General features: G+C 43.3%; 1 protein-coding gene across 1 annotated transcript in view; it reads left to right on the top strand.

The window, feature by feature from the left end:
- The window catches only part of LOC147641430 (metal transporter Nramp6-like), a 96442-nt gene extending 93205 nt beyond the window's left edge, over positions 1-3237 (top strand). The window contains exons 8-13 of the mRNA XM_086821361.1: positions 992-1061; positions 1155-1328; positions 1519-1623; positions 1716-1847; positions 2216-2311; positions 2900-3237. Coding sequence (XP_086677487.1) covers positions 992-1061; positions 1155-1328; positions 1519-1623; positions 1716-1847; positions 2216-2311; positions 2900-3229 — 907 coding nt within the window. The 3' untranslated portion in view covers positions 3230-3237. The remainder of the gene's footprint in view (positions 1-991; positions 1062-1154; positions 1329-1518; positions 1624-1715; positions 1848-2215; positions 2312-2899) is intronic.
- Positions 3238-15028: the final 11791 nt, after the last annotated feature.

Below are 15028 nucleotides of genomic sequence, written 5' to 3'. Positions count from 1 at the left end.
AAATGTCGACGGAGTATCCAGCCATCCCGAGGCTCTGCGGAAGACTCTCCTTGGCCATTGATGCAAGTCCAGATGATTGAAGGACTGCACATATGCTGGCTGAGATGTAAGGATTCTTCCTTGTTGCTTGGAGATGAGTAGGATGCTGCAAACTGAAGTTGTTTCTGCTGAATACCTGAATATCCATTGTGGGAATAAGGCCATGCCTTTTATACCCCCTCAAACAGCAGTCGGCTGAAGCAAGAAGTCCACGACTGATGAAATACCAGTCGGCTGTAGGAAAATACCCTCACGACTGCAAGATGCCAGTCGGACAGCATTAAATGCTGGTCGGGTACAACATTCCCTGTCGGCTGGTCATTAAATGCTGGTTGGGCTGTTGCACAGCAGTTGGCTGGCCCACAGATGCTGGTCGGGTGCTGTAGCAATTCCTGTCGGCTGCTGCCCGAGTGTGAGGCAAAGGCCTTGGCTGCCTTGGGGCTGGCCCCCCTCTATGTGAATGCACCTACGATGCTTTACATGCAACTAATGCTAAGGTTGATACATACATGTTCCTGAATGATGCTTTCTCCAGTGGGTTAAGAGGACTGACAACTGACTGACCTCTAAAGCTCAGAGACTGACCTACGTAGCTTGTGCTTGACTGTCCTTGGGGCTTGGACTGAGGGCTCTCAATGGGGTCACAGAGAAGGTTCTACTTCTGTACAAATGCTTCACTGAAGATCATGCCAGTGTGTCACTGTGTACCTGAGTGCAGGGTGCACGTGACATTAAGAGCACAAGATTTAGTAAAATGTTTAGTAGATAGGGAGCTTGTGAGCTTTTTGCAATGTATAGTAGACTAGGTTGAAAGAAGCATCAAAATTTTCAGTGTCATTCTTCTTAGTGTGAATTTAGCAAAAGCAATTTAAAAAAAAAAGTTCTCTGTAGCTCATTTTGAAGATATGTCAACTTGGTAAATTTTCAAACAGTGTGAACGGGTAAATTGCAGGCACAACCTCTATCTTCACTCAGCTTTAGTTTTAACAAGGAAAACACCTCGAACAGTCCAAGGAATCAAGGTTCTTGACACACTTTCCCTATGTATGGTTGTAGTTACAGATGGCATTTGTTTTTCTTTCACTAATGACTCTTTTGATTTCCTTTATATGCAGGATGGTTGCAGATACAACCTTTTAGAATGCAGTTTTGCTTTGCTAGTATCATTTATCATAAATGTGGCAGTGGTTTCCGTAAGTGGAGCTGTTTGCAACAGTGGAGAGATTTCTGCTGAGGATGCAGCCAGTTGTGATGATCTTGATCTCAACCGTGCTGCCTTTCTTCTCAAAGTAAGTAATGTCACTGTAGTCTATATTTGAGAGGACATCTTATCTTACAGCTAACATTTAGCCATCATAGTCATACAGATATGAGGTGCATTTCATCAAGCCTGTGTCATACACTGAATTTTTTTTTTTGGGGCCATAATAAGGAGGTTATGTCTCTTGAGATATCAATAGCCGTCTTTTTGTTTGGCAGAATTCATTGGGACGTTGGAGCTCAACATTGTTTGCTATCGCGTTGCTAGCCTCGGGACAAAGCTCCACTATAACTGGGACTTATGCTGGCCAGTACGTTATGCAGGTATCATCGTATGCATTCTTTCATTACTTCTGTTGGTGGTTTGCCATTAATTTTACTAATGTCGACATGGGGCTTGCTCTTTCAAACTGCAGGGATTTTTGGAGCTCAAATTTGCCCCATGGATGAGAAACATGCTAACACGATGTGTTGCAATCGTGCCAAGTTTGATTGTATCACTGATTGGAGGATCTAGTGGTGCTGGCAAGTTGATCATTGCATCTTCGGTAGGTCTTCTAGCTTAGCCACATGTTTGTTCTGTATCTTTTTTTTTCCCAACTAGCCTTAAGCCCAAGATCCTCCCATAGATATCATTTTTCACGACCCGTAGGTTCCCGCCTGTAGGTGCTTTTTACTTCGCCCATAGGCGATGCAGCCGAGGAAGCTCCTTGTGGGTTTTTGAACCCAAGACCTCCTAGTCCTAGACAAACACCTTTACCACTTGAGCTATCACCTCATTGGCCTTTTGCATCTATTTCTGTTTAATGGTAATGAAACAATGCTTCCATCCGTACATTGGACAAGGCTCAATACTTGACTTGTATGGTAAGATAGATGGAAATGCTACTAATACTACTTTCGTATGCTGTTACAGATGATACTATCTTTTGAATTGCCCTTTGCTCTGTTGCCACTCTTGAAGTTTACCAGCAATAATGTGAAGATGGGCTGCCATGTCAATTCAAAAAAGGCAAGTCTGATTCTCCTCAAACAAATTTGAGTTTGTTTTAACGAGCAATTTACTTGAACCCCCCTCACAAGCTACTTTGATACTGTGAAGGAGTTGAGAATGGAATGGAATTAGGAAGTGGCAGGGGAGGAGGGTCTCTTTTAAGACCCCTTCCAATCAAGCCACATTTTGTTTAGCGTTCACAACTTAGTCACACGTTATCTAGAGTAAGACAACACAACTTACTCTTCATGCCACATTTTGGTTAGTAATGACAACTTAGCCACACATCATCTAGAGTTGTGGTCACAACTTACTCTTCATGCATGTCAAGCCACCTTTTGGCAATCGATCACAACTTAGCCACATTATCCAGAATTTGAGGTCAGAACCTAGGTCAGGCTTGCGTTTTAGGGAGCCAATTCATTGTTTTTCCACTCTAAAAGAGTGGTGTTTAGCCAGTTGAATCCTTTCTAAAAGAGTGATGTTTGAGACAGATTGAAGGAAGCAGTTGGATAAACGGCATGCACTTTGACAAAGACACTTACAAATCTTGTATCGCTGTGGTGTCTTATCTGACATTGGTCTTTTGTTCTTCACCTTGTGCAGGTTGCTGGCTTGGCTTGGGTAATAGGTTCTTGTATAATCCTCATAAACGTGTTCTATCTCTCAAGTGAGTTTCTTCAGTGGATTCATATGAGCACAGTGCAGAAGCCAATGCTATGGGCTATTGGAATTTTGGGGTCTTGTAGTTTGCTCGCATATGCTGGTTTCATATGCTACTTGGCATTTAGGACAGATAGGACGGAGACCTACATTTGCCCTGACATGTCAGAGAGCATTGACTCTTCTGAGGACGAGAAGAAAACTTCTGTGGTTGAGATGAATGAATATGGGCCACTGATTGTGACTAATTCAAGTCAATTAAGTGTAAAATAATTAGCATCTATGTATTGGCAAATTTTTCTTTTTGTGTGAGGCTTGTCTATTTTAAAAATAGCACAAGGGTGAATTTTCTTGCAGTTTGTTCTCTTTTTAATGTAGTAGTCTTGGTTTTAGAAAACCACCCCCTCCTCCCCCCTCCCTGTCACACGCACACGCAACCATAACCCTTGTTCTTTAGCCCATAACCCTGCAGCCTGGAACCGTAGCCTATTCTTTTGCAGCTTGTAACCCTAACCGTAACCATAACTTTTTTTTTTTTAGTGAAGACCCGTAACCACAACTCTAATATCCTTGCAGCCAATTTTCCTAACCCCAACCATGAAGCCTATAACCGTAATCCTTATCTTGCAGTGCAGAACCCTAACACCCGTAAATCACTTTGCAGACTATATTCCTTTTTTTTTTTTTTGGAAAAGAGATGCTTCTATTAGTTACCAAAAAAACAGCCACGCGGGCCAAGTACAACCTCAACTCCATAAGAAAGCGATAATCAAAATGAAAAAGGGGGTGGTGCTCTCCTCCCCAGGCTAGCCGCTCTAGGGAGAGGGGGCTATCTCATATAATGGGGAGGAGGGAACAACCAAACCAGCGGTCTGTAATACTGGGTGGGCTTACTACTGATAGTGAGAAATGGGCCGTGCTGCAAGTCCATAGAAAGGCCTCACAAGGCTTCCTGCATGTGATTAGAGCCACCTTGGAGGTTTCCCTAATGTCCACAAAGAGTGTGAATGATGTCAAGCCATATGCTTTGGATGGACTCCACTGGTGTAGTGTAGGTGCCCTCAATGGCCTTGTTGCAACGAGCTTGCCGTATATGCCACGCATCAATACTACTGCAAATCTTCCACATCTTTGGCAAGAGCTTGGAGTCTAGTGAATTGTAGAGGGGATTGGAACTGGAATTGTCGAGATCTGATGATGAGCAACGTGTAGTGCCAGTCCCCAAGGAGCTCGGCCCATAGTGAAGATGCGGAGAATCCTCCGCCTAACAAGGGAAATCTTGAAGGCAATACATTGGGACTCTTGTGGATGGCCACACCTCAAACAAATTGCACATCTACCTTCGATCGAACAAGTGCCAACCGCTAAGCTCCGATGGATTACGTGCCATAGAAAGAGTAGCCTTTTTCAGCCAAAAAGCTGTCCCATAGTCTCTTCTAGAAGAAATTGAGGGAGGCCTCGGGATTGCCAGTGCCTCGCTGTTGTTGGGGTGCTCTCAATTTCGGGCATCCGAATCCTATGGCCCAGCCATGCGCTATGCTAAAGAAGGAGGTGCCGCGAGCCTCTGGTTTGGCAAAAGGGATCTTGCCATGTCCGCTCTTCTGGGTCCCACTGAAGGTGTGTGAGTGGGTGATCCTCCCATAACCATAGCCGCCAAACCTTGCCAGGTGGGAGGGTTGATGTGCCAGCATGCTCATGAAAACCAATCACCAGTACTCTTTGCATAGTACATCCGTTGAGATCCTTCGAAGGGGGCTCTCCTTTGACAAGTTTGCCATGAGGTCCGATAGATTATAAGTGAGGAGCCCTGAACTCTCATCCCACCATGGACTGCTAAGGGTATGTCATTTCTGGTGAACTTTCTTAGCCATTGCAGTGAGGGGGTTCAGGCCACTCTTGGGGGATGGAAGAATCAATGTCGAGGCTAAGTCTGTCCTTGCCTCGTATCTCAATGAGGCTCCTCGTCTGGGCCTCTAGGGAAAGCTGTTTGAAAAAGTAATCAATCTCTGAGGTATTGCACTAGGCCCATGCTCAGAGCTCCCCACGATACAAGCGGACGGGCACCTAGCATGTGACCACTGGGTAACCCAACCAGAGGGTTCTATATCAAGGGCTATTGAAGGTGTGCCTCGGTTGAAGCGGAGGATTGCTGAAGGGCCGGTCTGAGGTGGTCCCAAGCTCTAGGGAAGCTCGTTGCAAATTTGTCCTTGAATGCAGGGCTAAAGCCATGGCCTCACATTCTTGTGAAGGTCCATCTTGGACTCTCGGGCCAGGGACCACCCAGAACAGGGGTGCAGGCTGAGATCCAAGTAAAAAGAAAGTCCTTCTAGGGTACCACCCGGAAGGATTCCATGAACAATCAACTTGCCCACCAAGGCCCGACTCTGAACAAAGGGATCAATGATGTCGAGGCCCCTCTGATGGCGAGGCTGAAATGATCTCTCTTTAGGCCACCTTGGGCCGTGTGCGGGCCTTCCATCACTACCACAACTAAGAGGAAAGTTGTGGATTGACCATTGAACTTGACCAATGCATGCCTGGGAGAAGGCCCAGCAAGAAGTGAGGTACCACATGCTGGCGAGAAGAACTTGGTTTGCCACCATAGCACGGCTAGCTAAAGAAAGCATGGTTGAACTCCAGTATAACAACTGCCACCAAATGCTCATAAAGAAGAGGGGCTAGTTGTTGCTCCAGGAAAATATCAATGCCAACCTGGCATCCAAGATAACTAACAGGAGTGCCACACAGGATCCACTCAAAAGCCTCAATTGGCCTCCAAGTCGGGCAGGTGATGAGCCAACCCAAAAACCACACGACTTGTGCTCGTTGATTTGTGCGCTGAATGTGTGATACAAGATCTCGAGCGCATCAGTGAACCTCTTGGGACATGTATGTTGCTATGTTATCAATGAACTTTGAGTAAGGCAGCTCGTCCTGTGAACGGATAGGTAAGCGCGGCCCTTGTAAAGAGATCAGGTGGAGAGGAAATTGCTCATGGCCTCAACTACAAACAAGAAAAGGAAGGGTGCGAGAGGGTAACCTTGTCGGACCAAGTGAGTAAGGGGGAATCTGTCTCCTCAGCCCACTGAATAAGCACCTGGCTATGAGAGGCAGAGTAAAGTTCGGAAACACCTCGGACCCACTCCATTGGAAAGCCCATCCGGCACATAGTCCCCTCAAGAAAACCCTAGTTCACCCTGTTGTAGGCCTTCTCAAAATTAAGAACTATCAAATCTTGAAGTTGTAGTCTCTACCCTTTTACAACTCAATCTAGTGTTTAGGTGATGATTACAACAGATTTATCAGCATAAATTCACCAGAAATTACATTAAACCAAGGGTAACAAATCTGTACGGAATGGTTGGAGTATCAAACCATCTCCGAATTGCAATCTGAAGTTATAGGGATCTGTATCAGATACCTAATGGTTAATTTGAACCCTCAATTGCACCAAAATATAGTGATTAGTGTTGATTAATCATTGATTAGCAAATCAATCCTCTGTTTTGTGTGCAAAAAACAGAGTATGCAGGGAGTCCAGATTTGGGGCCTTAGAGTTCAAATGAGCTCAAATCCTTTCAAGGCCATCAATAGCAATTAGTCTAGTAGAGGATTAAGCCAAGAAACACAAGATTTGACCAAACATTGAATGCTTAATCTCTGTTTTACCAAAGTCACCTACAGATTTGATGAAGAGCTTGGATCTCACTGTAGACTTGATCAAATCAAAAACTGTCTTCACCAGCTTGTAGAGCACCCTTGAAAACCCCTAGGACCAAGAGGAATTAGAGCCATTGTACCTGGTGGTGTAGACAAGATCTCAATTTTTTTCAGAAAAATAGGCACTAGAAAAAACGTGATTTTCTAGTGCTTGCGCCAGCGGTTTGCTGGTTTGTCTTGATGGGCTGAAGTGTTGGAATTAGGGTTGCAGGAAAGCACACAAAGCTTGGAGAAGAAGAAGCAAGAATGCACACAACACACAATGTATTAGATTGTGTCAATGTACAAAAGATTAGTTAGCCCTAGAGTGATGGGCGTATATACAAGCCGGGGGAAAAAACCTCCTAAAGAGGAAAAAAGTGCCCCGATGGTCCTAAGTGTGTTCACACACATCACTGCCTATATATATATGGCAACAAATCTCCCCTGGGAGTGATGGTGTGAACGAGAGCTGGAACTCATGTATAGGGGAGTGCCATGTCCGAAGTAGACCTGTAAACAGAGGCAACAATGTATTAAAGATACGCTTTGACTGCGGGATGATACAATCTGTAACCCTTGCTCTCACCACTGTAACCAACAAAAATGCATTTGACAGCCTTATCATCCAATTTTTTGCGTTGTTGCACAGGCACTAAAGCATAGGCCAAGCAACCAAAGACACGCAAGTGACCAATAGAAGGCTTCCTGCCATGCCAGCTTCGTATGGAGTAATAGACTGCAAGGCCTTAGTGGGACACCTATTGAGTATATATGCAGCACACATGACAGCCTCAAGCCAAAACGCATGTGGCAAAGCTTGGCTCTTGACCATACATCGTGCCATCTCCATAAGTGACCTGTTTTTCCTCTCAGCAACACCATTTTGCTGAGGGGTATACGGCACTGTACATTGGTGTTGTATCCCACGACTAGCCAGAAATGCATCAAACTCTTTAGACAAGTACTCCTCCCCTCGATCAGAATGGAGGGTGCCCACAGTACAATTGGATACATTTTCAACCATAAGAAAAAACTGTTTGAAGCACAAAAACACTTCGGACTTTGCCTTCAGTGGATATACCCATGCATGCCTTGAGTAATCATCAATGAAAGTCACGAAGTACAAGTGTTTACCAAATAACGGAGTTTGCATAGGCCCACATACATCACTATGTACAAGTTGCAATTTGCGAGTGGCCCGCACAGAACCATCCTTTGGAAACGCAGAACGCTGCATTTTGCCCAAAATACAGCCTTCACAAACATGTTTCAATGGCGCCTCAAGAGGGGGTAATGAAGCAACCATTTCAAATTTCTGCAAACGCAGCAAACTAGCAAAGTTCAGATGACCAAAACGAGCATGCCATAGTTTTGCATCTGAAACTGTCTTTTCATCAGAAACTGCATTTGCTGAATCTTCCACACACTTGTCATAAGAATTGAGCCTATACAGCCCACGAAACAAGGTGCCAAATGCAATAATCGTATCACCAAAAGTCAAATCATGAACAGTATATCTGTCATCCACAAATTTGACTACAAATCCAAGCCTAGCAAGCGCAGAGACAGACAATAGATTCTTCTTTATCCCTGGCACATACAAAGCATCTGAAAGTGTGAAAGCGCTGCCATTTGCAGCAGTAAGCATAATTTTACCAGCGCCCTTCAGTGGGTAAGAAGCATTATTGGCACATGTGACAGTATTCCCATTAGAGACAGCCTCAAGACAAGTGAACATATCACGATGCGAGGTAATGTGCTTTGTAGCACCATTGTCAAAATACCATACATTAGGGTCAACAGAAACTGCCAAACATGCATCATGTACAGATGGGTCATACTGGCAATACACGTTAAACGCCCATTCTGTATCTTGCACAACATTTGCAGAATCTGCATTTGTAGAAGCATCCGCTATTGTGGCTGCGTTTGACTCTTTCTTCTTTGCCTCTTTAGCCTTTAGCTTAGAGCAATTCTTGATGACATGATCATTTGCCTTACAATAGTTGCACCTGGTCTTTTTCTTGCCTTTATCAAGAGCCTTCTCAGACTTATTGTTGCTACCTGTGGAAGGAGAAGAAGTTGCAGACCTACTAATAGGAGAAGAAACAGTGGAAGGGGCTGCCTTACCACTTCTTCTCTGTTGCTGGGCAGCAATAAATGCTTGATCAACTGCACGCTGCCTGGCCCTGTTTTGCCTGGACTGCGCTTCTTGCAAGAGCTTGTTGACTAAAGTATCATACTTGACAGCATCAGGTCTATCCTCAGTAAGAAGTCTCCACGTGGAAGCAAAAGTCTGATATGTCTCAGGTAAAGCATCAAGAACAGTCTACACACAAGAGAATGATCAGGAATAATCTCACCTGCAGAAATTAACTGTTCTTTGAGATCTTTAATCTCAGTAAGAAAAACATTCATGTCATCATCTTCTTGCATAATCTTCAAATCTAGCTCTTTACGCAGGTAAGAGATTTTTGCCTCGTTACGACCTGCATACAAACCAGCTAGAATATCCCAAGCCTGTTTTGCTGTTTTAGCTGAACGAATATGTGGGATGATGTTACGTTTGACAGAAAGTGCAATCAAGGCATGAGCCTGCGCATCTTTACCATCCCAACGAGCTTGTCGAGCAGTGGGTAAAACAGCAGCAAAACAGTAGAGCTGCTAGAACCTGCAACATCCTCAACAGATCCTACATCCACAGAACCTGGACGTACATCCATACCCTGCACAATGTTCCACACTCCTTTTGCAACCAAAACATGCTGCATCATGTATGCCCAAAGTGGGTAGTTGCTGTCTCCATCCAATTTGTCATCAGCAGATAACATGCGAAATACATCATTGCTATTATCAGCCATGGCCACTGATTGAAACTGATGCAAAAGCTACCTGTAATGAAGCAAAGACTGAACAGAAAACAACTCGTGCCATGTAGCACGGTCCACAATAGAGTACGTATGCTTGTTTTGCAGAAAACTGCACTGTCGAAATTTCTGCACAAAATGATGAAAACACCTGTGTAGAACTTGAAATGCAAAAACGAAGCCCGAAACGACCTCAGATGCGATTTTTGAGAACGCAAAGTCCTACGGTGCTATTTACAGAGTATAGGGACTTGCAAGCGCTCGTGAAAGCTCACCTCAATCGGAGAACGTGAGTCGGAGGGTGTTGGCAGCGTAGCCCTGGGAGCCGATGCCTGCTCTGATACCAATTGTTGGAATTAGGGTTGCAGGAAAGCACACAAAGCTTGGAGAAGAAGAAGCAAGAATGCACACAACACACAATGTATTAGATTGTGTCAATGTACAAAAGATTAGTTAGCCCTAGAGTGATGGGCGTATATACAAGCCGGGGAAAAAAACCTCCTAAAGAGGGAAAAAGTGCCCCGACGGTCCTAAGTGTGTTCACACACATCACTGCCTATATATATATGGCAACATGAAGCACAAGGCTTGTGGCTATGTGTGGCTAAAGTGGTTTGGATCAATTTTATGTATGAAGGGAGACAGAGCTCCTCCCCACCAACTGGGGGTACAAAGGCTAATTGAAAAAGAGGTTTAAAAAACTTAATTATCTACTAATCTTGATTAGCTAGGTGATTAGCAAGATAATGGGCTCATAAATTCGATGGATTCTAGGCTAGGCTCTAATACCATATTGAATTCGCAGCAATGTGATGAGCTATGGTGGATCAAATGCTAGAATTAATATTATTAGAAAAGAGATTACATGATAATTAAGACATGATCAATTATCTGATAGCTTAATGTAGGCATGGATAATAAAAAACCAGCAAATTCTCATTAGGCCAATGCCTCAATTTATAGAGTTTACATCCAAGCATCTAATCCCACTGATCTCTCCTTGATTCACTCCACCTCTTTTGCTTGATTCTCTCCACCTCTTCCCAGAATATCTCCACACCTCCTAAATCTCCTCATGCTACCCTTTATTCTCTCCCAGTAGATACTTCTCACCTTTTCACAGCTTCTCTCACATTTACAGATTCTCTTTTAAAGCCTCTTGCTAATAAGGGCTTGTTCTCGCACACACCCTATTCACTTGTATATTCAACACCATCACTATTATGTTTCATCTTATACACCCACTTACAACCAATAGCTTTCTTGCCTTCAGGAAATGGCACCAAATCCCAAGTCTCATTTCCATACAATGCATCCATCTCATCCATAGCTTTCTTCCAACAGACATTTCCGATAGCTTTATCGAAACATGTGGGTTCTACAACGTACACAACTTTTTCCATATAAGCATAGTGATGTGCCACATAATCATCATAAGTCAACCTCTGCACAAGGTTTTTGACTCTTCCAAATCTTCGTAACTTTGCATTCATGGCTTCCATAGCCTTCTTCACACTAGGTGTCCTTATTGCTGGAATCCCAAGCTCCTCATCAAGGTTTATCTCTGAGCCACTAGAGTCTCCATCAATAAGAGAATGCCCTGCAGAAATATCAGGCATACCAAGGGGCTTAACCACTTTCTCTTTGCCTTTATGTGATGTACCAACTACATTTTCAGGACTGGTATTATGATGCAACCTGCCACTCCATGGTCTATCAACAGAATCACTGGAAGAGGACTCTCATGGTCCACTCAATGGCTGTGATTGCTGACTTGTATTTTGTGCAACCACATTTTCACTTACATCAGCCCCTATAGCATCTTTTTTAGCAGCATACCAACTACTCATCTCATCAAATACAACATCCCTTCTTACTCTCAATTCACGTGTAGCAAGATTATAGCATTTATATCCCTTTTGCTAAAGGGAATACTCAATAAACACACATTTTTTTGCTTTTGGATCCAACTTAGTATGCAACCCATTTGGCACATGCACATATGCAATACATCTAAAAACTTTCATGTGAGACGAATCAAGTTTCTTGCCAGTAAACTTCTCCTCTGGCATTACATCATGTATGGCTGTAGGAGGATTCCTGTTCATGATATAAACTGATGTAGACAGCCTCAGCCCAATAGCTATGCGGCATATTCTTCTCTGTCATTAATGCTCGTGCTATCTCTGCAATGCTATCTCTGCAATGTGTTTGTTTTTTCGCTCAGCAACTTCATTTTGTTGCGGAGTGTATCTACAGATAAATTATCTCTGAATATCATTCTTTCGCAAGAGTTCATTGGAGAAGTATTCTCCCCCTCCATCTGACCTTAGGCACTTCACATGATTTCTTGTTTGTTTTTCAGTCATCACTCTAAAATTTTGAAAATGAGAGAACACTTCACTCTTCTCCTTCATGAAATACATCCACACTTTCCTCATGTGGTTATCAATGAATGTTACGTAGTACCTGTAGCCACCCATAAACATAGTCTTCGCAAGATCTCATACATCTAAATGCACAACATTTACTACATTCCTGCTCACATTTTTGTCATGTGAAAATACATGCTTTGTTTGCTTTTCAAACTGACATGCTTCACATACTTTCTGCATACCTTCAACCTTAAACTTAGGCAGCCCTGTCACAATTTCTTTAATCTGCATAGACTTTATTCTTTGCACATTTATATGTCCAATTCTCTTATGCCAAATGTTTGTATCTGCAACAACTCCTGAATCATTTGCAAACATTGTAGCACTTACTTCAAGCAAATGTAAACATTCTGTCCACTCTGTTGCCTTTTGCAACCAGCCTGCACTTATCTTTAAAGTCTTCTACATAACAACCATCAAAGTTAAACTAGACCTACAAACCGTGCTCAATCATCTGGCAAACTGGAACCAGATTCTTTGTAATGTTCAAAACATGAAGTACACCTACAAGGTACTTCACCTTACCATCCTGCATAGACAATGACACATCTCCAACATGGGCAATTAGATGAGCAATGTCATCCCCTATTTCAACAAAACTTGGTCTTTCAAGACTCTTCATTTCCTTGAACCACTCACCATGACTTGTCATGTAGTCCGAAGCACTTGAATCAACATACCATACATCATCCTTACATGGTACTACATCATTTCCAAACATAGCATTAACCACATGTTGAGCCTCTCATTATCCTTATTATTTCTGCTAGAGGATGCATAGTTATTTTGCTGCACTTTTCCATTTCACATGTCACTTTGCTTCTTATGGCAATTTGCCTGCACATGTCCAGGCTTACCACAGTAAAAGAAACCTTGTGTATCATTATGCTATCTTTGCCAATGACCACGACTTCTTTGACTCCCCCTGCCTCTAAACTAGTCTCTTCCACTTGTGTGTTATTGGGAATCTTGGGACTGTTGCTACTGACCATAATTCTGATTACATGTTTGGCCACCACCTTGGCCATGTCCACGACCTCTACCTCATCCTCTACCTATACGTGTAGAAAGCTTGCTGTTCTAAATTGTTTTTGTTTTGTAAAGACTATTGATCTTCACCCAAATTTTTCTCTTCACCATTAACACCAAATCGGTGAAGTTGGGAATGTTCTCCCTAGTTTGAATAGATTTCTTGAATGCCTTGTATTGTGGCCCGAGACCACGTAGACACACTTCCACCTTATCATCAACAACAACAAAAACACCAATTGATGCAAGGGATTTTATAATACCCTTGATCTTCAAGGTATAATCATTCACAGACATACTTTTCTTCTCCACAGTATGAAGCTCATTCTTCAACTGAATCTTTCGTGCCTTGGTGTTAGTTTCATACAGCTTCACCAAGGTATTCCATGCCTCCTTAGATGACTTAGCATCCTGTATATATCCAATCATAGTGTCATGTATGCTGATAGAAAGCCAATACATGACTTTCCTTGCTCCTTGATTCCAATCCTTGAGTTCTTTTACATCTACAACATTGGATTAATCTCCGGTATATTTGGTGTCTCCTTATGTTCACCTTCAATGTAGTCCCAGTAATCTTTTTCTATATGGTAATTTATCAATCTAAACCTCCAAGCATGGAAGTTGTTCTTGTCAAGATTCTCTGCAACAACTTGGTTTATTTTATTATTCGACATCTTGTTTGTAACACAAATTTACCAAAAACAACACTTTTGTTTGACCTGCACAAACTACTGTATTCTTTACGGCGATACTATACTGCACTCAAACTGTCACAACCAGTGACTTCAATTTGCATACATACACCCAATGGCAACTTTAAGACCTCTCTGAAGTACACACAGTGTCTGCACAACCAATCGCCCGTGAAAGCGGCCCGTTGAGCACCGAGGACATCCCTGAGAGGAAAATTCCCATGTGGATGAAATGGTGGCCTTTGGTAAGGATGCAACAGAGCCATTGGCGGGGCGGGTTGTACAGTCACCACCACGGGGGCTTGGATCACAAGCTGCGAAGGTGCTCTCCTCCCATTGTATCTACATGCTTCGGTGGTGTGTGTGGCAGTTTTGCAAATGGTACACCAGAGCTCATTTAAGTTTCATTCTTCATCTCTATGTCCATGGTTCCGACACCTCAAACACCAAGTGCCTGACCAAAATTTGGGAGGGGACTTTGCTGCTTCACTGGTCAACTGAGCCATGGCTGTAGCCAGTACCTAAGTTGTTTTTCCTACCTTCTTGCTCTTTGACCATGCCTTGTGATCTTCCTCCTCCTCCTCCTCTGATTCCTCACTTATAGTTGAGTGATCAGAATCATCCTCCTCTTCCTCCGAAGATTCAGAAGCAAACCTTTTGGACTTTCTCTTGCTCTTTTTCTTGCCCTACCAAGACGCGCTCTGCCCTGAGAGCGGATTCAACCAGCTACTCCAAAGACATGGTGGCAAGATCAACACCAGATACTACCACTACTTCCCTTTTCAGCTACTTGCTTAGTCCCTTCATGAAATAAGAATTCAGGATCTCCTCTGTGGGCAGATTGGTTGCATACAATCTACAAAGAAGCTTCCGAAATTCAACATGATAGTCTTCCGCTGTGAGGCTTTTCTGGTTCATTTAGCAGAGCTTATCAAGCACATGCACGAAGGTCTTATCTTCCCTGAATCTTTGAAGAAAGGCATCTTTGATTGCATCATAGGTGGGAAAATGAGCATACTCATACTAAGTAACCCAGAGAGCGGCACTTTTTTGTAAGGTCAGTATGAAAGCAGCTTTATGAGGTTCTGGTCCATCGGGACAAGGACGTTCACGCACCAAGCACTGTCGAAAAGAAGGATGTAAGCATCCGCATCATCCGAGGATTTTGTGGAGAACTTGGGATACCTCAACGTGACAATTGGTTGCTAAAGCATGTTGTAATATAGAAGGCGTGGATGTGGTGGGGGTATGAACAGTGGTGGGGGTGGGGTTATCAGTTCTTCTTCTAACTCAAATTTTAGTTCTTCTGGATCTGCTATATACGGGATCTTCTTTGGGTCTAGA

The sequence above is a fragment of the Cibotium barometz genome, chromosome 2 (genome assembly GCF_041138505.1).
Source record: "Cibotium barometz isolate CiBa-2024 chromosome 2, ASM4113850v1, whole genome shotgun sequence".
Lineage (NCBI taxonomy): Eukaryota > Viridiplantae > Streptophyta > Polypodiopsida > Cyatheales > Cibotiaceae > Cibotium > Cibotium barometz.
The sequence above is the reverse complement of the archived record's forward strand: the minus strand, read 5'-3'. Positions and strand labels throughout refer to the sequence as shown.